This window comes from Mustela lutreola, chromosome 10 (assembly GCF_030435805.1).
Source record: "Mustela lutreola isolate mMusLut2 chromosome 10, mMusLut2.pri, whole genome shotgun sequence".
Taxonomy (NCBI): Eukaryota; Metazoa; Chordata; class Mammalia; order Carnivora; family Mustelidae; genus Mustela; species Mustela lutreola.
The window spans coordinates 36,311,027-36,332,865 of record NC_081299.1 but is presented as its reverse complement, the minus strand read 5'-3'; the positions used below and the strand labels follow the sequence as shown (position 1 = coordinate 36,332,865).

The 21,839-nt window shown below is 52.1% G+C and overlaps 1 protein-coding gene across 1 annotated transcript; it reads right to left on the bottom strand.

Annotated features, from left to right (window-relative positions):
* Nucleotides 1-1,558: 1,558 nt before the first annotated feature.
* Nucleotides 1,559-20,368, bottom strand: LOC131809579 (fatty-acid amide hydrolase 1-like). The gene is made up of 15 exons (XM_059136791.1): nucleotides 20,100-20,368; nucleotides 13,127-13,240; nucleotides 12,775-12,924; nucleotides 12,311-12,444; nucleotides 11,556-11,762; nucleotides 10,312-10,352; nucleotides 9,769-9,893; nucleotides 8,462-8,587; nucleotides 7,451-7,548; nucleotides 7,002-7,101; nucleotides 6,622-6,665; nucleotides 5,941-5,980; nucleotides 5,395-5,503; nucleotides 3,556-3,701; nucleotides 1,559-1,907 (listed from the first exon to the last, which is right to left on the bottom strand). Exons 1-15 carry the CDS (start codon nucleotides 20,265-20,267, stop codon nucleotides 1,779-1,781), a joined length of 1,731 nt encoding a protein of 576 aa, XP_058992774.1. The 5' UTR covers nucleotides 20,268-20,368; the 3' UTR covers nucleotides 1,559-1,778.
* Nucleotides 20,369-21,839: the final 1,471 nt, after the last annotated feature.

The window sequence follows — 21,839 nt, the reverse complement described above, 5'->3', positions numbered from 1 at the left end:
ACAAGAATAGAAGTCTGCCCCCTATCTCTTATAATCTACTAATGTTTAAACGGCCAGCTTATTCCTATGCCCCCCAATCTCGGTCTCCCCGTCTCTAGTTTTCCCATCTGTGTTTAGACTGGGAAAAGACCTGGAGACCGTGCATCTGAAAGCTGAAGGCAAGGTCCCTGCAGGGCTGTGTAAAGCTCAATGCTGCCCCCTGGTGCCCAAACTGTTTGCAGCCTGTTGGAGTGAGGCAGGCTGCAGAACGCTCTTGAGGTAGAAAAATACCTCCACATCCTGCACCCCTTCCCCCTTCCCCACCCCCAATCATTTTCTCCCAGCCTCTTAGACCTCCCTCTTATGGGAGAGAGAGGACAGAGCAGAAGCTCTGCTAGCCCTGTGTGAGGAGAAACCATGAAGCTCTTTCTCCAGCAAGGATCTCAGACTCAGTGGTAGAGCCTACAAGAGGCAGAGGCCCCAGTGAGGTCAGCAATGACCCTGTCTCATGTGCACCTGGACATCCCAGATGGTTCCTTCTGTGGTAGGTGGAGTCGGGGCTTCCCTCCTGGTGCAATTCCTTCTTAGCTAAACCTCTCCGGTCTTTTTCTGCCTGAAATTCCATCATTTGTGTTCAGAGGAAGTACTCAACAAATGTAGGATGGATGGCCATACAAATGGCTGGAAGGAAGGGTGACATCTATTCCTCCGCATTGAGGTTTTATTTCCAGAAAGTCTCTGCTATTGAGCACAGAGAGGAAGGAGTCCATTAGTTTGCTGAGCTCCCTGGAAATAGTACTGTAAAGAGGAGTGAGAGACAGAAAGGGTAAGTTTTAATGGGGAAGGACCTCGAGAGAGTTCCTGAAGGGAAAGTCATGGGAGAGTTGGAGGGATCAAAGAAGGCTTCCTAAAGGAAGTGGCATTTGATGCAGGGCCCCAAGGACAAAGAAGCAGTGAAGTCATTTGGGTGGAGGGAACAGAGTGACAGAGGTATGGAGGCAGAAGTGCAAAGTGGGCTGGTGGTGGCAGCAAGGCTCTGGGTTGAGGGAACAGAGGGAGGTTACACTGTGGCGGAGCCCTGGCAGAGGAGGTCGGGGAGGACCTTGGGAGCTGCTGAGTGTCAAGCCAAGAAAGGTGCTTTGCAGGCTAAGCACTGGATTATGAGCTTGGGTCTGCATCCCAACCCAGGATCTGTTCTCACTGGGCTTCACTCCCTTGGACTTGGTCTTTGGAATTTTCTTTAGGGGGCACTGGGAGCCATGGTAAGTTCTTGATCAGGGAAGTGCTTAGAAGTCACAGATCACAGAATAGTCAAGTTGACAAGTACCATGGACCTCATCTAATCTAACCCTTTCAATCTGTAGATGAGAAAGCCGAAGTCCAGAAAGGCGAAGTAACTTGCCCAGCGTCACTCAGCAAGCCCGGGGCAGAGCCAGGACTTGGACCCAGGTCACCAGCCTCTCTTTTTGGGGCTCTTTCCCCTCTGCTGCAATCTGGGATATCTTCTGGGGGGACTGAGCTGGAGGCAGAAGTCCACCAGGAAGCTACAGCCCCACCTAGAGCAGAGATCACAAAGCCAACCAGTCAGAAATATTTATTGAGCCCTTCACCCTGTGCCCCATCTTGGGCCAATCTGAGGAGTCCGTGTATTGAATACCCACATAGAAGGACAACAAAGCAAAGAAATCTGGTGGGCTTCTGGGAGGAGGAAACACACAGCAGATAGAGTATTCATGAGAAGGGGCATCGAGAGCAGACTTGGATGAGGATGTAGGAAGGCCTCCGGGAGGAGTAGCCCATCACTCGGGTTCCCTGTGGTTCTTGGCCAAGGTCTCCACCTCCTTCATGAACCGGAGACACAGCTCCTCTTCCCATGGCAAAGCAACGCACTGCACAGCTACAGGAAATCCTATGGATCCTTGTACTGCCTGCCCAGAGAGAAGGTAGATGGACTTAAGAGCCTGCTTTCCACTCTCAGACCCCGTGCCCCGCCTCCTTCACCACTCATAGGCATTATTAGTTCAAACATCTCATCCCCAATCTTTATTAAGAGAGAGATGTCCTGGATCTCAGAGTCCCAGCCTTCCTCAGCTCTCAGTGAAACCTGAAAAAACTATTCTGACTTTGTCTATCTCTAATTCTCCAGGGTTAAGATGTAAAATTTGCTCCTTGTGCAGACAGCCGACTACAATTATGAAATAAAAAATCGAGTATCCACCCAATGTTCTCAGCAAAGGAATAAAGAATATGCAAATCCCTGATCCCAAGCCTGGTCATACTTCCGCTGTGAGAGAGGTACCCTGACCCCAAACACAGACTCAGGAACATGGGGACTGAACCTGAGTCCCGGCTATGAAATCCAAACATACTTAGAGCATTCAGGAATGTTTCCATTGTTTTATGATGATAAGATACAAGCCCTTATTGTCTTTGTCACTGGAGCCAAGTCAACCAGCTTGGAGTCCTGGCTCCCTCCACGTGACCTGTCTATGAGGCATGGCAGCATGGTCGGTCAAGTCTCTTAACCTGTGTGCGCCTCCATTTCCAACTTCGTAAAACCTCACAGGACAGTTATGGGATTTAATGATTTAATATATATACAGCACTTTTAAACAGCTCCTGGAACAGAGTAAGAGCTCAAGACACATTAAATAGTATCATTATTATTATTTTCTCAGAATTCAGGTCAGCAGTTCCACTGGGTGACTCTAGCACTAAAATCAATTTCCAAAAAAGTAAGTTACTTAATGTCTGACTCAGACACACACATACTTTTCAGAGTCAATCTCTCTCTCTTTCTCCCCTTCTCCCTGTCACCCAGGACAAGGCTGTTATCTTAGATCATGCATTAAATATGCACATGAAAATATTTCCTTTTGTGAGCCGCTTCTGAATTAGTAATAAGAAGTATACACTTCCTATTTCCAAAGCCTTATACTGATTGCTTCACTGTTTTTCTTTTTTTTAAGATTTTATTTATTTGTCTGAGAGGGAGAGAACGCACACGAGAGGGGGGCAGGGGTCAGGGAGCAGCAGGCAGAGAGAGAAGCAGGCTCCCTGCCGAGCAAGGAGCCAGATGTGGGACTCAATCCCAGGACTCTGGGATCATGACCTGAGCTGAAGGCAGCCACTTAACCGACTGAGTCACCCAGGTGCCCCATGCTTCACTGTTTTTCAGTTGAGCCTTTAGGACAACCCTGTGGGATAGATATTTTAATTCCCATTTTCCTGGCAAAGAAGTTGAGGCTCAGAGGGGAGCAGGGTCCAGTCCAGTTCCCTAGTAAGCTCCTAACCAGGGGCACTGGCTCCACTCTTCCTGCCTCTGGGATCAACTTTCCCTAACGGAAGTGTCTAGAAGACCAGTGGTTTTGTATTCTCCCGGGGCAAGGACGGAGGCTAACTTGGAGCTCAGAGGGTGTGTTCTCAGAGATGGGGCGAAACCACGGTACAAGCAATAAAGGACAAACACTGGGAATGACTGACCCGGCCCCACACCCACTCTTCCTGACCGGGATGGAGGCAAGACTCAGTCCTGCCTTGTGCCCCTGGGGGAGAGACCTGGAGAGAGAAACCGACCTCCCGGAAACATTTGTCAGAAGTATCTTTGTAGTATCCCTTGTAGAAGGCCAGTTCCTCCTCGTCCTGCAGCGTCACAGTGGTGACTGGCACCACGCCAGCGGGGAAGTTCAGGACGTTGTACGGGCTCGTGTAGGAGGAGACATCTGTAGGCAGAGCCAGGCAAGCACAGATCAGCGGACAAAAGACAAGTAGGGAAGAGTGTTGGGTGAGCGCCCCCTCTGAGGTCATTCTCGGAACTGCAGCCCTCTGGACTCGCAATAGCGCCGCGTTTGGGGCCGAGAATCCACCTGACGGCGGCGGCCTCCTGCTCTCCCCAGAGTGGAGGGAAAGAGAGAATGGTCGCTACTGAAGCCTTCCTCAGTGCCAGGCACTGTGTGGCCTCTCTCCACAGCGGATCCTTGAGTTCTCTCCACCCCTTGTGAGGCGGAATTGACTCTTCGTGTGAACAATAAGGAAACCGAGGTGGTGGACCGTTGGCTGGTTTTTCACAGACCACACAGCTGATGACCACTGAAGTGTGCAGGGAGGGTGACCTTGAGTTAAAAGGCATCTCCTCTACAGCAGCCACCTGTTTGTAGGGAGTGAGTGATGGAATGAGAAGAAGGAGTGAGCCGGAGGGAGTAAGACGTTTGTAGGTGGGAGTGAGAAGATGGTCGGTGATGTCAGCAGATGCCACGGGTGGGCGCAGGACCAGGTGTGGGATGTGCCTTTGGGCAGTCGCTGTGAGGAGACGCAGGGAAGCGGAGTCCAGGCTTGGGGTGGGTTTTCATTCTGCCTTGATAACACCTCTGAGAATTGCACCTGTGCTGGGCAAGGGCGTCATCCCAGGGGGCCTAGGCCAAAGCCACCTTGTGAAGGAGGGCAGCAGGAAGCCAGTTAAGAGAGACTGTGTATGCCAAGTGAAAGAAGCCAGACACAAAAGCCTCCTTCCTTCTCATTCCATTTGTATGAAATCCTAGAAAAGGCACGACTATAGTGACAGAAAGAAGATCAGCGGTTTCAGTTTGCAAGGGTAGTGTGAACTGCAAAGGGCCATCAGGGAAATTTGCCGTATGATTAAAAATAGTCTGTATTTTTACTATGGTGGTAGTTACACAGCCAGATGCATTTGTTAAAATTTATCAAATTACACTCTGAAAATTGGTGGGTTTCATTGCATGTGAATTATATTTCAGTAGAGTTCGGGTTTTTTCCTTTCTTTTTTTTCCCCCCCTTTTTTCAGTAAGCTCTGTACCCAACATGGGATTTGAACTCATGACCCTAAGATCCAGAGGCACATGCTCTATTGACTGAGCCAGTCAGGGGACCCTTAGTAAAATTCATTTAAAAAGTGAATGGAAATTGTGAGTGTCTGCTAATAGGTACAGGGCTTCTCTTCTAGAAAATGGAAATGTTCTGGAATTAGATAGTGGTAGTGGTTTCATGGCATTCTAAATATACTCCAAACCACTGAATTGGACACCTTAAAATGGTGAAATTATGTTATCTGAATTTTACCTCAATTTAAGAAATTTTTTATTTATTTCATTTTTCAAAAGATTTTATATATTTATTTAACAGAGAGAGAGCGCAAGCCGGAGGGGAAGCAGGCAGAGGGAGAGGAAGAAGCAGATGCCCCAATGAGCAGGGAGCCCCATGCAGAGCCCAAGCCCAGGACCCTGGGATCATAAGCTGAGCAAAAGGCAGATGCTTAATGACTGAGCCACACAGGCACCCCAAGAAATTTTTTTTTAAGTAGTGAATGGGTGACAGAGTCCAAGGCCACAGAAGCTGTGGCAGGACTCTGGAGTCCTGGACTCCGGATCTCAGCCCCACCAGGACCCAGGTTCCTCTCACCTAATGTCATGTTAGAATAGCCTGTACAGAAGGCAGGGGCCAGAACTGGCGTCAGCAGTACATCTAGATCCAAGGACCTCCACTTGGCTATGAACTCTTGCTTATATTCCTGCAGGAACAGTGGTGGAGGGAGGGGTAAGACCAGCAGAGGTCACTGTTTGCAGAACAAGGTCAAGCACTACCAGGCCAGTGGCATTAAACCTCAGAAAGAATTCCCAGACTGTGAGATGCAGATTGAGACACCTGGAGGGAGAGGTAGCGGGGAAGGCTCGGGGCCTTCCCAGGGGCTGAGGTGAAGGGATGGGAAGGGGAGTCTTAGGCTGCAATTATCTGGGAACAATGTATCATCCTAGCCCCAAAGAGATGGACTAAATTAACCTCCAGGTCACCAAGCCTCCCCAACCAGGTATACGTGGGCCTCCCCTACAGGCCAGGCCAGAGCTCTGCCCCCACCCCTATCCCCCAGTCTGGCCACTCCTGTCACCACCCAGGTCTCTGCTGCCCCTGTTCCAGCGGTCCCTTGAGGTCACTTCAGGCACACATCACCTCCACAGCTTTGTGATGCTCCCACAGTTTCTTGGGAGTCCTGGGGGAATAAATAAGAGAAGTCCAAAAAGATCAGAATGGGAGGACCCCCTTTTATACAAACAGGGACATTACCATGGAGAGCTAGAGCCTAATCTCAATGCGGGCTGCAAATCAGCTGATGGGCCAGGAATGCCCCCTGTGTCTTGTTCACTGCCCAGAATACATTGTCTGCCCAGTGCTCCCAAGAGTCCACATCCTCTGGTCAATGCCCCACCAGCACCACCACCAGCCACAGGGACTCACAGGCTCCCCGCAAAGCCACAGTTTCTTCCCCTAAACTGTGAGGTCCCCACTCAGCCCTCAGGCCACTCCAGCCCCAATTCCAACCCTAATCCCAACCCAAACCCAAACTCAATCTCAGCTCAGGCCCAGACTTTACCCCAGCCTAAACTAATTCGAGCCTGAACTCAGAGATTAACTCCAAATCAAACCCAGCCCCCAAATAGCCCCAATCTCAACCCCACTCAAAAGCCTAAACTTAACCCGTGTCAGACATGACCCTAAAAACCTAATTAGATCCCAAAGCCTAAATAGCCCCTGCCCCCAGTGGATGCCAACTCTAGCCACATGGCCTTTGCTTAATTCCTCCCATCCCATGGAAGATGCTTGTGAACGTCACCTGAGGACACTAGCACTCACCCCACGCCATGAATCTCTTTAATCTTCTGGCTAGCTCGGGGCTCCTAGAGAGGCGGGGAAGAGAGACCCATTCAGAAACCACAGGGCGACACCTGCCTGCCCAGAATCGGGGTCCAGGAAAAGCAACTCTATTCAGCACACTGACATGGAAGCTTCTACTCCTTTCTAGCCTTTAGCCCCCCACCCTCTCTCTAAAACCCCTTCTTTTTTCTGAGATGCACCCCTCTCTCTCTGAAAGCACCCCTCTCCTTTGGACCCCATCAGCCCTTTCAGTTCCTCTTCTCTGAGCCCCCACCACTCTCTGGGCCCCATTCTGAGTCCTTCTCCTCTCTGGGCTTCTCCCCTCCTGAATGCCTCCCCCACCTCAGGTCCACACTCACTATATACTTCAGGATACAGGCCAAGAAACCTTTGAGTAGGCCTGGCAGACGGAGCAGGTTGACAGTTGTCTTTACACAAGGGTCCACAATGTCCCCCTCACTGAGGAGCCACAGACACGTATCTAGTCAGTTACAGTCTTTCAGCCATCAACCGGCCCTCCTACCTACCCAGCTCCCACTCTGGAGGGAAGCCATGGAAGGAGGTGAGACCAAAGAAATGCATCTGTTCCCACCAGCACCACCCCTGGAACACATGCATCCTGGAGAGGGAGCCCAGGTTGCTGACTTGTTGTTTAAGGTCACACAATTAACCAGAGGCATCCCACCAGCGCAGGCCCACGTAGCCCCTTCCTAGGGCTCAGGGCACCACCATCCCCAGCACCACCATCCCCATCAAGGCACCACCATCCCCAGCCCCACGCCCGACATCTGAGTCCCGACAAACATACAGCTTCTCCAGAAGGGTGGCCCCTCCATCGCCAAACAGACCTCCCATGAACAGGTGTTGGACAGCATACTCTATACGGGGGATGGAGAAGGGGATGATCTGGGGAGACAGAGGCTGAGTCAGGGCCTGGAGTGCTACTCACCCCACCAGGGATTCTCAGCATCCCTCAGGACTTTTTAAAAAATTATTTATTTATTTATGTGACAGAGAGAGAGAGATCACAAGTAGGCATAGCAGCAGGCAGAGGGAGAGGGAGAAACAGGCTCCTCGAAGGGAGCCTGATGTGGGGCTTGATCCCAGGACCTTGGGATCATGACCTGAGCTGAAGGCAGACACTCAACTGACTGAGCCACCAAGGCGCCCCTACATCCTTCCGGATTTAAAGAGAGGACAGGATATCACCCCTCCTCTCCATCCACCTGAGCCCCTCTGCTGCCATGCCACTCCTTCACCCCCCACGGAGAGACCATGGCATTCAAGCGGCCCTCCTTTCCTGCCTGCTTCACTGCGGTCCTGTCTCAGACCACATGCTTCACTGAATCTTCACAGCCACCTCATATGGTAGAAAACTGAGGCTCAGGGGGGTTAAGAGATTGGCCCAAGATTGCATAGATCCATGTGTCGTCAACCAGCAATTCTCAAAAGGGAGGCATGACCAGGACAAGCCACTGGTTGTGAGAGGCAGGGGCTGGGGTGGGGTGGGGGGTGCGGAAGGTGATTTTTGAGGACTGAGATTTCCTCACAGCCATCTGTTGGAGGCAACAGAAACCCAAGCTATAGGAATTATAGGAGTGAGTCCCTGAATCCCCACCCCTGAAGAGGGAAGCTGCAAAATCTTGATGCCTTCCTCACACTGGGGGAGGGGGGCCCACTCTGCTCCCACTGCAGCCCATCAGCTTTCCCCAGGAAGCATAGAGGAAAAACGGTGATGTTAGCAGCTCAGACTCAGATATAACTTCCTTTCTCTCCAAGAATGGCCCAGCCCAGCATGCTCACCAGTCTGGCTGCCTACCTGATGTCCTGCATCCTGGAGAAGCTTGGAGGTGAGCCTCATGGCCCTGGCCATGCTAGGAGTTGGCTGAGTGAAGCCATCGGATTCACAGTAACCAATTCGAAGGAGCTGGTTACTGGAGTACACCTGTGGGCAAGAGGGGCTGGGTGGGGCTCTCAGAGGAGAGTGGGTCTCTTCAAGAGCCAGACCGGGACGTTGGGCCACAGCTGTGGCCTACACCTTGGGCCCGGGGGAATCTACAGAAACTCCCCAAGACCCCCTTGGAGCCTCTCTATATACTTTCCATGCTCTGGGTCCTCTGGAGAAACCCCTGGAAGGACTAATGGATAGGCAAATGATTGGGTGGATGACGTGGATAGGTAGATAGATATAGATTCATGAATGAGTAGGTGGCCATATGTATGACATGATGAATGGGTGGGTGGGCAGAGGGTTGAATGGATAGATGGGTGGGTGGAAGAATGGATGGTTGGAATTGAGTTGGGAGGGGACAGGTAAGGAAGTAAGTAGATGAATAGACACAAAGACCTTTAAGCTAAAAAACAGCCAGGAGAGGATGGAGATGGAGAAAATAGTAGAGGCAAATAATGGATGACAGAAAATGATCACAGGTTGATTGTATTTGGACATGTGTAGAGATCAGATGAGTAGCATCAACAGAATGGTAGACAGAGACTCTCCCTATGGAGAGGGTTCTAGAGCAGATAGGGCTGGATTCAAAGCCCAACTCTGCCAGTTTCCAGCTTTGTGATCAGAGGCAAGTCACTTCATTTCCCCTCAGTTTCCTTCCCTGTAAATGAGAAGCACAATGCTCATTCTATAGAGCGAGTATTAGGATGAACTACCAAGAGCCTGAACATAGTAGATTCCAATAATTGTCACTGAATAAACTAATGCATAAATGAAGCCTGCCAAAGCTGGCAGGTCCTGGAGCAATCTTCCGGTCCAACCTCTTTACCACACCACTGGGGAGCCTGGGGCCTAGGAAGAGATGGGACTTGGCCAAGGTTACCTAGAGGACCGGAAGCCCAGCTTAACCAGATACCAGACATGCTGAGTATCATGTCTGTGTCATGTCTGGAGCCCCTCTCTGGGGGGCAGTGTTAGCTACAGTGCCAAGCAGCTGAGAGGCCAAAGCAGCTGGTGTCCAGCAGGGAGGGGAGGTGAATATGACTGATCATGTGGGCTTCTTGGTCATTGTACCTTGGGCTGGGGGAGAGAATCTTCACAGAAGATAGTCAGATGGTAGACAGGTCAATGAGGAAGGAAAGGAGGGGAGAGGTGGGAGCCCTCCAGACCCAGCTTACCTCCTCCCTGAAGGGCATAAAAGGCACGGTGGGGTCCAGCCGGTGCATGTCTTCACTTAGCAGTGCTCGCAAACACAGCGCCAGGCTCTCCACATCCCGGGCCATGGGGCCAGCCACTGTAGTCACTGAACAGAAACAAGGCAGATTCCTCTCATCCTTTCTGCTCCCGGGGATCCCCATTGCCTGGCATCAGAGGGTGGGGCCTGGGGCCATGATCAGGTCACAGGGTCCTGGGGCCGGGGACAGGGAGAGTCGGCACACTGCGAAAGCAGCTCAGGTGCCTGACAGGAGAATCTCAGCTGGGGCAGAGCGTCAAGAGACAAGTAGGAAAGATTAAAGCTGGGTTGTAAGAAGCACTTCTCACGGAGGGGTTTGGGGGGTGGGGGGGGGGCGCTTGGGAAACATGCTGTTCCTTCAGATTGCTTTATCACCAGTGGGGCAAGTCTGGGTGAGATAGGGCTGAGTGAAATGTCCTTGGGAGAGAGGAAGGCTTACGGGGTTGTCTCTGGATAGGTGTGGCCACAGGCACAGCGGGTTGCTTACCAGATTTCTCGCCCTTGACAGCACCTGCAACTCCGGAGTAGCTGCAAAACCCCACCCCCACCCAGAGCCCAGCTCAGCGCTTGAAGGAAGGAACAGGCCAGCCAAGCACTCCCCCAGGCCCCAGCACCAGCAAGAGGAGTTGCTTCAACCTTGCTGTGACCCCTAGTACCCACAGCATCAAGTCTAGCCTCTATGATGGCCTTCAAGGCTCTGCAGTATCAACTCCTTCCACAGCATCCCCTTCTAGCCCTTCCACACACACATACTGCTCCGGGCAAAGAACGCTGCTCGCAGGTTACAGCCTTCTAGACTCTACACCATCTCTGCAAACCCATCCTTCAAAGCCACCTTCAGATTCTGCCTCTTCCAGGAAGCCTTCCCTTCCCTTGCCCCGCCTCTGAAAGTATAAGGTCTAGGCTTTTAAGAAATCTCTGTTGGAGAAAAGATCAGCATCATCCTGTGAATTTCCACAAGCTTTGACCCTCTCCTAGAGCCCCATCACTTTCTGACTCAGCCATTTGCATGTCTAATAGCACAACAGGGGCAGGGACCGGGTCTGAGACTGTTCTGTGTCCCCAGCACACGGGCTACCACAGTGCAGGTATTTGGGGAGGAGGACCTGAAAGATGGGTGGATGAAGGATCAGAGGCGGATACGGATGGACAGATAGATGGCTCGATGAACAGATGGATGGGGAGATGGATGAGTGAATGAACTAATGAATGGAAGGAGGAATGTATATGAATTTGCCAAGGGTTGGGATGTTTGTCCTTTTTTTTTTATCGATATATCCCCAGTTCCTAGTACGGTACTAGTCACAGAGTAAACACTCAATAAATATCTGTTAGATAAATTAAATGGTGGATAAATAGTGAAATTAACTGATGGCTAGAGACTGGGATGATGACTGCAAAAATGGATGAATGGACAAAGGATGGATAGATGGAAAAATGGATAGACCAATGAGCGACTAAGGGAACAGGTAGGTCAATGGGTAGATGTAAAGATGAATGAATTCATGAACAAATAATTTAATGAGTGTATGGAAGGCCTTTTCTCCTGCCACCTATACCAGACATGGTGTGCTGATCTGGGACTGAAGCAGGAGCTATTTGAAGCCCACCTACATTTAGCCGCTTCCCTGAGTACTGAGGTGAGTGGATAAGAGTTGATGTACCAGGCAGGCCTCTGTTCCCCTAGGCTGGGCTGAGTCTCCCCCTCCCCCCAGCACCAGCACCAAGTACCTGAGGCGGTATCCGGTGGTCCTCAAGCCACAGACACCACAAAAGCTGGCTGGTACGCGGATGCTGCCCCCACTGTCGGTCCCCATGCCCAGGATGGAACCCCGTTGTGCCAGCATGACTCCCTCACCCCCTGAGGAGCCCCCAGGTGTCTTCTTCAAGTTCAGAGGGTGCAGGGTCTGTCCGTAGATGGGGTTGCTGCAATAAAAGCTGACAGAAGCAGAAGAAAAAGAGCTGGGAGGTGAAAGTCTCCCCGAAGAGACTGACCCCCTCAGGAGTCAACCCCAGGCCCACTTTGGCTCCCCAGCTCCTCCCCAGGGCTGAGCCCTCCCAGTCTCCCTTACGGCTGAGGTGAGGGCCCAACTGCAGCAGGGAACACCAAGAGGGGACACCAACCACAGCTCCTAACTTAAGGACAGGAGCCCCCAGCCCTGCTGTCAGAATTGGCAACAGGTTCCTCACAAAAGTAGGTACACTAAATGCCAAGGGAGAGGAGAGAAAAGCTGGGATAAACACAGAGATGAAACTCTTCAGAATCTCAGAGCCTGAGGGCCTGTAGAGACTATGAAGTCCACCCACACATTACAAGATGAGGAGGCCAAGGCTCAGAGGGCAGAAAAGACATGCCCAAGAACCTCGATCCTCACAGCATGCGTGACTGGTCCGCACCTCACCCCTCCACCCTGAGCCCGGACTTTAAGTTGCTGTCAGTCCTGGGCCCGGCCCCAAACCCAGCCCCGCCTACCCACTTCAGAGACCTGAACAGCGTCTGTGGGATGTTGGTCTTAACGAAGGGAATAGCTCCCTGAGCCTTGAGCACTTCCACAATGACCCCATCCTTGGCTGCTGGCTTCTCCAGGAACTGGGCCAGGCCGCACGTAGAGTCATGGCCCTGCAAGGAAGTGACATTAAGGCCAGGCCCTAGGGATCAGAATGCAACTTCCCAGGGAACAGGCTCTCCTCACTCTGCTCCCATTCCACACATCGTCATGGCCTCTGAGATGTGTGGACACTGCGCCCTTAGGAGGATTCATGAGCGGCGGGAGAATGTGGTGGGCCAGAGCCAGACGCCTGGGTTCAGATCCCAGCTGGCCACTTTCTAATTGTGGACCTTCAATTACGGAACTCACCCAATGTCCCACACTCAGATGCTCATGGGCTCAGTGACGTAGGGTCACACACACATACATGGACACGTGTGAACATACACCTCATAGCCTACCTTGCAGTCATAGGTGTCCTTCAGGCTGATGGGGACCCCATAGAGGAGGCCCCTCTCAGTCTTCTGGAGCTTCTTCAATGCCTGCAGTTGCTCCTCACACTCGCCCAGGAAATCTGTGAGGCAGTTTGCCTCCTTATGTACCTTCAGTGCCTGAGCGACATTGAGGGAGACCAGACATGGGGCACTCAGTCACCCACCATCCTGACCCAGAGCAGAATAGAAATGGTGGGTGACTGTGGCATGTGCTCCCTCCCATGTCAGCCATAGTGCTGCAATGTTATATCCGTACCCCACCTCCTGTGAGGAGGACAATGGGTGAGAACCCCCACCCCCCTCCAGAGCCAACCGCCACCTCCTCTAAGTAGCTACAGAGGACACTCTCCAGACTGAGCTCGTCATTCTGCAGCTTCTGGGCCAGCCTCTCCAGGGGCAGTTCCAGGATGGCTTTGGGGTCCAGGGAGGGCTCCTGTGGAGAGGAAGGGCAGAGGTCAATGACTGATTCACTCCAGTTCACTCGCACATGCTCAACATCACATCCCCACACAGTTGCTCACCCATCCATGTGCCCAGCCCGTGCCCCTGGACTCGCCCTTAGCATGAAGAACATTTCCAGAACGGGCTCCAGATTGGCATGAGAGTCCCACGGGGCAATGTTCCCTCTGTGTCTGCCTCCCCAGTGCCCATCCCGAGGCCTGGCACAGAGGAAGGCCTGCTCCCTTGTGTTGCTACCCAGAAGGGGCACAATGGCAGTGGGAGTGACTCTAGCTGCACGTTTGGAACCCAGGGGTTATGGAAGTGGGCTTCATCTCTGTATGGTTTGCCTTCGGGGGGGCACCTTTCCTTCCTATCCAGCCTTCTCACTCCTGGTGATCTGACTTGGGTATGGGATGATCCAGCCTGAGGGGCAGGAGAGCCGGGACCCAGCCTTGACTACACTCTCTGCTGGTCAGCGGGTTCCCTTCCCTCCCGTGGCCAGCGTTCCTCCAAAGAACAAAGGACTAGAAGCCAATCAGGAGTTACCCAGCTGCTCTGAGCCCATTTCTTCAGGGTATGAGGTGAGGCCTGACACCAGCCCCTCAGGACTCTTGTCAGAGGCAAGCGGTGGCATGACAAGGGCCTAGCACACAGCAAGCACTCAGGAAGGTGAAGTTGTCTTCCTTTGTCCTGCCGCGCCCCAGCTGAGACTCTGATGCCTGCAAGCCGGAGTGGGGGGCTGGATGGGAAGACAGCACGATGGTCCTTCCTTGGTCTGGAGAGTGAGGTGCCAGACAAGGTGAAATTTTCCTGGGAGATTTGGGACTCCCAGTCTCCTTGGTTGTTAAATCTCCTGGACTCTTCTTAAATCCCCATCTTGCAGTCCTCGGTAGCATCTGACTCTCAGACACTTTCCTGCTGCAAACTCTCTGTGCCCTCAACTCTCCTGGCTTCCTTCTCTCCCGGGCGGCTCCTTCTCAACCTTTCCTCTCTTTTATTCTATAAATAAATGTTGCTGCTCCTCAGAACTTGGACTCCTTTCTGCCTAATGCCCGCCCTCCCTGGGTGACCTCAGCCACCAGATGTGTCCCAAGGATACCCAGATTTCCCTGTGTCTACAGCCCAGACCTATTTCCTGCCATGCCTCAGACCCATTTTCTGACCCACATATCCACAGATACCCCAGGACTGTTTGTTAAACCCGTTCTTCTTCATGAAATTCCCAATTGATGATACTCACATCACCACAGCAATAATCCTCAGAATCATCCTGGATCACTTCCTCACGTCTGAGCTCCGAAGACAGTCATGATAGCTTATCTCAATCATACGGAACATGTGTTCTAACCCTTACTGAGTTGCAGGCTATATTCCAAGCATTTTACGTATATGAACTCATGGCACTCCTTACTCCCTACCTGAGGAGGTAGGGCGTATTGCTTTCTCTTTTTTTACGGTAGGAAAAGACACTGTGGCCCAGAAAGCTCTTTGCCCAAAGACACTTGGCTCATTAAGTGGCAGAGCCTGGATCTACATGCGGTACTCTGGCCCCAGTGACCATTCTGTTACCCACATGTGTCACTGTTAGGTGGTTCTGCCTCCTTCATATCTCCCATCTCTGACTCTCCAGACTCCTTCTTGCCTAGAACCTTCTCTTGTCTCTCAGTGTTCTCAGCAGCCTCCACACTGGCCTCCCTGCCTCTGGTATCTACCGCTCCAGCCCAACCTCTTCACTACAGCCTAGGTGATCCTATTCAGATAAAACCCATAGGTCCCAAGTGCCCTCAGAATAAAGTTGCAAAACCATTGTCCTCAGAGTGGTTTTCAGGGCTTTCGCCGTAAACATGTAAAGTGCATTTGCGTAGAGATACACCAAGATACACGTTTACCAAGTACTTCCTGTGGGGCCAGGAGCTTTGTTAAGCAAATCTGCCTGCACATTAAATCCTCATGAAAACCTTTGGATAGGAGCTTTTATTATCATTTTCTCCACTTCACCAATAAGGGCAACTGGGACGCAGAGAGGCTAACTCTCTAGCCCGAAGTCATAAAAATGGAGAGACTTAAACCTAAGTTGTCTCTCCCCTCACCACTACTCTCAAATGGCTCTTGGGGAGGGAGGCCTTTTCCGATGAAGCACTTCCTGGGTGCCCAGCACTGTTCTAGGCCCTTTCCCTGCTGGGTGCTGGGAGGCCCATTTCACCAGCCTTCTCTCTCTCTGCCCCATTCCCATATTCTGCTGTTCTAGCCATACTTCCCAGTCCCTTGACTTGTTGTGCCATTTTGCCACCTTAGTGCCCGAGCAAGGAACTCCCCTCCTGTACGCCACAAGGACTTTCAGAAGGGCCCAGACATGGATCCTTCTAGAATACGGTGGGCATTTGGCTAGAAGGCACCACAATGGTTGTGTTGTGGCTAAAATGAAATCCTTCTGAGTCACTTACCAAAAAGCCACTCCCACAAGCGCCCCACCACCCCCAGCGGCCCTAGCCCCTGCCATGGGACTCTGCCCTCTCTTCACAGTCCAGCAGGTAAAAGATTAATGCTCTGCCCAGCAGGGACACTCTAGGCACAGCCCCTGATTTGCTCAAGGACTGTGAAGAGCCATTCTGTGCTCATCCCTCACCCTGCTCACCCAGCCCTAAGGAGCCCCAGCAAGCCCCACCAGGGACCATCCCAGCACATGCTGACCCACAGGTGCCCACCAAGCCTGCATGTCAGCCCCTGATTCCTACATGTCTACCTGGAGAGATGACATCCCTGTGGGCAAGTGTCCACTGTTCAGCTGGACCCCTGAGGCTACCACTCCGCTGCAGTTGTCTTCACATGGCTGCTTGTAAAAATGGAAGCCTCTCAGGGAGCTGGGGAGTGGTGGGGAGAACGGGCAGATGGAGCTACTGGGGGCCACTGGAGGTGGCCGCTGGGACCACTCCTCTGCCAACACGGCCGGCACTCCAGGGACTTGGCGGGATGGATGGGGCTTCTGAGGGCCTGGCAATACATTTACCCACCCAGCTGAGTGTCCCTTGCACCTAATAGAACAAATTCATGGAAACTCACTAAACAGCTGCCCAGCAAGAACAACATTCGTTCTGTTATTACTGAAGTCAGACCTCTGGCATAGATAGTACTTGCTGTGTACACCACCGTAAACATTAGGAACTCACATGAGTACTATAGTTCTAATCATCACACCCAATTGTAGAGATAAGGATGTTAAGGCATGGAGGAGTTTGTTTGTTTGTTTTTTGTTTTTTTTTAAGTAGAGGAGTCAGGGGTCCCTGAGTGGCACAGTCGTTTGGACGACTGACTTGATTTCGGCTCATGCGGTGATCTCAAGGTCATGAGATCCAGTGTCAGGCTCTGTGCTCAGCACGGAGTCTCCTTGTGACCCTCTCCCCTCTCCCCTCTCCCTCTGTCTCTTGCCCCCTGTGTGCACTCTCTCTCTCTTTCTCTCAAATAAATCAATCCTTAAAATAAATAAAATAATATGTACAGATCGGAGTTAGGATTCAAACACAGTCCCGCCTCCTCTCAACTACCACACTCCTATTTGTCCTGTTACACAACTTCTCAGGAGGCTCATAAGACTGAGAGAGCTGTAATTTTTTTTTTTAAAGATTTATTTATTTATGGGGCGCCTGAGTGGCTCAGTTGTTAAACGTCTGCCTTCCGCTCAGGTCATGATCCCAGGGTCCTGGAATGGAGTTCCACATCAGGCTCCCTGCTCGGCAGGAGGTCTGCTTCTCCCTCTCCCACTCCCCCTGCTTGTGTTCCCTCTCTCACTGTGTCTCTCTCTGTCAAATAAATAAATAAAATCTTTAAAAATATATTTATTTATTTGAGACAGAGAGAGAGCAAGGGGAAGGGGCAGAGGGAGAAACCGTCTCAGGCAGACTCTGGGTTGAGTGCAGAGCCCGACACGGGGCTCAATCTCACAAACCCTGAGGTTTCATGACCTGAACCAAAACCAAGAGTTGGAGACTTAATCAACTGAGTCACCCAGTTGCCCCGAGATTGCTGTAATTTATTTTGACATTCTAAAGATTTTATTTATTTGACAGAGATAGAGAGAGAGCAAGGGCGGCGGCAGACAGAGGCAGAGGGAGAAACAGAGAAGAGGCAGACTCCCCCTTGAGCAGGGAGCCCGATGATGTGGGACTCAATCCCATGATCCCTGAGATCATGACCTGAGCTGAAGGCTCAACCGACTGAGCCACCCAGGCTCCCCTTATGACGACATTCTAAAAACAATGTTTATGACTTAGTTGACAATAGAGATGTTTGATTATATAGAATCTCGGCATTAGAATGGCTGGAGGATTGTGAGTACAATTGCTACATGTTTGGCAGAAGTCAAGAAAGGACTCAATACCAAGAAGTGCCCTCCCCCTCTTGCCACGTCCCACGGCTCTATGGGCCCATCTGGCCTTTTCCACACTCACGGGTGCTGCCTCCTATGATGGTTTAAAAGTCAAAGAAAATATATCTTAGAGTTTTAGTTAATTGATGTACTACCAGTATTTTCAAAGCAATTGTGAAATATGTTTAATATTGTCGAAACTTCCAACGGTCGGGAGGCTAATGTCCCCCTGAGGTGACCAGAGCTTCCTAGTTAGCAGCCTGCTGCCATGAGTGGCTTGTCCATTTACCCCAGTGGACTACGAGTATTATTTTCTACATGCTCTACAGAAACACTGCCTTATCTCAGGCTTTTCTCTCTACGGTATTGCCTTTCCTCTTCCTTCCTCCTTTTGGAAAACTCCTGCACATCCTGTAAGGCTCAGCTCCAACACTACCTTTCCGTGAAGACTTCCCCACCCCACCCTCTGCAGATGGCCCAAAGCCCTTCCTCCTGGGTCCTATAGCTCCACAAGCATTTGGCCTTCACCACACTCGGCTGAGCTGCCTCCCGTCGCAGTTTGCATAGCTCTGTTCCCACCATGATACGATACATTCAGACCAGAAGCATCTTTAAGGCAGGTCAAAGTCAGGTGTCAGATTCATTTTGATTACGAATCTGTCCCCAGGGTCCACCAAAAGGCAAGACCCAGAGGAAACCTCCGTCAGATTTTGCTAAGCTGAACTGAACTGGATTTGTTTGAATCCTGCCAGGGTTTGGCCTATGTCTCAGCCTCCTACCTCCCTGGGAGGTAAAGCTGGACACCTGAGGCCTTGAGGGTATCCTTGGCAGGGGGAAGGTGCCCGTGAGGACCTGTGTAGCTTTGTTGGGGAAAGAGTAAGGTACTAAAAGCCAAGAGGTCTGTAGCCTTGGGGGGAAGCTGGAGACACCAGGGGTGACCTCCCCCCAAAACCCTTCCACTCCTCCAGCCAACCAGACCCACACACCCGCACCAGGTACTCAGCCCAAGAGCTCTACATACTAGACACCCACACATACACTAAGCATGCCCAGACCAACACAGAAGCAGATGTCCTCACACATCAGACACCCAACCACACAGGTACATGCTCAACCAAAATTCAGACCCAAACCTCAGACCCAAACCAGCCACCCATAGCTAGATGTACACATTCCCATCAGTAACACAATACATACATACCCACCCAGGCACACGTACCACAAGCCCATAACCAAACACAGGCAGCACGCACCCAGGCACACCACTCAACCAGCACACCATCAAAGCCAGCAGGAGACACCCACAAGCAGGTTCTGGTGTGTGCGGTAAGGGAACCCAAATCTGCCACAGTGCACGCACACGTACATGCATGTTCACATGCACACGTGCATATGAACACACACACACAGGAGTCTTCTCCATCACACTGATTCACCACAGCAACCCCATTAACCCAGACTTCTTGCTCACCAACCAGGGAGGGGCAGCTGCTCTCGGGGGGCAGATTGATTTATCCAACTAATTAGCCCCAATTAATATTAATACACATTCTCAGGAACTGCAGCAGCTCGGGCAGAGAAGCTGCCCCTTGGGGCCATCAATCACCATCCAGGGGACGGCAGAGGACACTCAGGAACTCCAGAGCATGGGGATAGCTCCTCAGGCACTGTCCCCAACCCCCACTCCCAGGGCTCCCAGGGAGTCCACCACCATCAGCCACAGTTGGGGACCCTAAGATGCCATGAGCTCACCCCTCATAGGGTAGTTGGGGAGCCCAGGAAGGGGCTGTCACGTCTTCCAGACCTGGACCCCAAGCACAAGGAAAGGTGCTTCCCACCTTACTCTCTGCTACTCTAGGCAGGTTCTGCGGCGACACCCATGGCTCAGTCCCTTCACCTTCAAGTCCCAGCCCAGCCACAGTGATTGTTCCAGTGCCTTGAAATATCCCTACCTAAGCTGTCAAAAGTCCCTTTTAAGACACAGAGCTTCCTGGAAGGACCGTATCTCCAGTGACCGCCCTGTGCTTTGCATCTATGAGCTGTTCTCCAACATTTACAGAACCCGGGGGCAGGGGGATGGGACGGAGAACGTGTAGTCCAGGGTTCCTGTGTCAGTGGGGTGTGGAGGTACTCAGGGGCTGGAAAGAGACCTGAAGGAAGACCATCTGCCTCCAACTGCTTCCATCAGTTTATCTTATTTCAACAAAAAGCTCACCCACCACATTACTGACTCACGTGCGGGGCTGGGAGGACAAAGAAAACGCATGGCCCCCAAACCCAACGGGTTCCAAGTACACAGATGGAGGAGGAACTGACAGTACCACAAAGAGCCAGCATGGGGAGAGCTGGGGATGGGGGACTGCCCCCCTCCTGCCCCAGGCTCCTTGTCTTCTGGAGGGGACGGGACAATAGTCCTGAGGTGGGATCCTCCCCAGCCCTCCTCTTGAGATGGAGGGCTGGGGAGCCTCCAGGATAGGTGTCCACTCACTTGCTGCCGGAGACGCTGGGCCAGAGCCTCCATCTGCTGCAGGGCCACTGCCCTACGCTTCTGCGCCCTGGAGATCTTGTTCCGTGCGGGAGCACGCAGCCAGCAGAGCCGGGTGGCCCCCAGCAGGGCCAACAGGAGGAGCATCATCAGCCAAGCTATGACAGGCATTATGGAACCTGTGCGGGTAGAGCCCCCTGCTTCCTTGAGAGCCCTGCTGGCTCGTCCACCGGCAGCTATATGCTCCAGCACCCTCCCACTGTGGGCCCATCAAGGGGCAAAAGCCACACATGACCCTGCACGCAGCAGAATCCAAGCTCCTCCCACCTAGTGCTTAGCCCTAGGTGGAATTCCTGGAGCCAAAAGCCATTGGACCTCAGGCCACGCAGAGGAAGAGGCTCAGGCAGAGACAAGCATGGAGAGGAGCCCAAGCTTGCAGCTGGGGAGGTGACCAGGCTCTGATCAGACCTCCCCACACCCTTCTCCCCGATCCCACCCTCAAACACCCCACTAGCTCCCCTGATCTGACCCACAGAAGTTCTTAATGGAGCTGTCCCTGGGGTTTCCCGTTCCTTCCAGAGTAATTGCCCACCCCCTGAACACAGTTCACAGGCTGTATTGAGGTGGACTGAATAGGTTCACTCTGGAGGGCATCTGGTGTCCAGGCAGAGAAGCAAGCAGAGACCCCTGGGAGGCTCTGAAGGCATCAGCCTCTGGGGAGATGATGCCAGGAAGTGAGAATCGAGGTGGGCAGGCAGAGTCCTAACCCCGGCCTCTGTTACCCTCGCTAGGCTCTCATTCCTGACTGTAACACAAGGCCACATCCATGATCTTGGGAGTCCAGACTCCCCAGCCGACTGGTTCTCCCTTCCAGACTCATTTCCCATCATCTCCTTGTTCCAGGAGCTCCTGGTAGGTTGGGCGGGGGGCAGTGGAGAGAAATATAGGGCTGTGGAGGTAAGGAGGCACCAGTGGTTTCCCAGAGGAGGAGCAGAAATAATGGGAAGTTATGGGGCTGCAGAGCAGGAGGGACTCGTTTGGGAGCCCTCTGGCTCTTGCTGGATCTTCTGGCCCAGCCAGGAGGGGAGAGAGGAGTGGCTGCCCGGGAGAGTGATGGCCCCACCCTTAAGACTGTGAAGTTAGAAGCAGAATTGGTGGGAAGGAGGTGTTTGTGGTTGGTAATATTGAGTCCGAGCTCTGGAGGGTTGCCCAGGGCCAGGTGGCATTTGGCCTATTAGTCACGACCTAAAGGGTAACCCCAGGTGATGAACGGGTCTCAGGGACTAGCCCCTGACATTGGCAAACTCCCCAGGTCCTTCTTCCTCCTTTCAGACTATTTCCCTCCCCCGTACCAAGGCCTCCCTCGATGAACCCTGGCTCTCCCTGATGGCTCAGCTCTCCTAGGCCATCCGGCACCCACACCCTTGACAGCACCTTAATCGTGATCCCTCCTCAAGTTGCACCCCTCCATTAGCACATCACCCCATTTTATTTCTTCATCGCACTTATTAGCTGAAATCACCTTGTTTACTTATTCCTTACCTCCCTCTCTAGAAATTAAGTTCGATAAGCAAGGACGTTGTCAGCCCTTTTCAAAAATGCCTGGCACAGAGCAGGTGCTTGGTAGTACTCCTTAAATGGAGGAACGATGGGCAGACTGAGTTCTTCATTCCCACCTTTTCTTCTGTGTGTTTCTGCTGCCTTCTTCCTAACATGCTTAAGTCTCTCTCATTAATTAAAAAA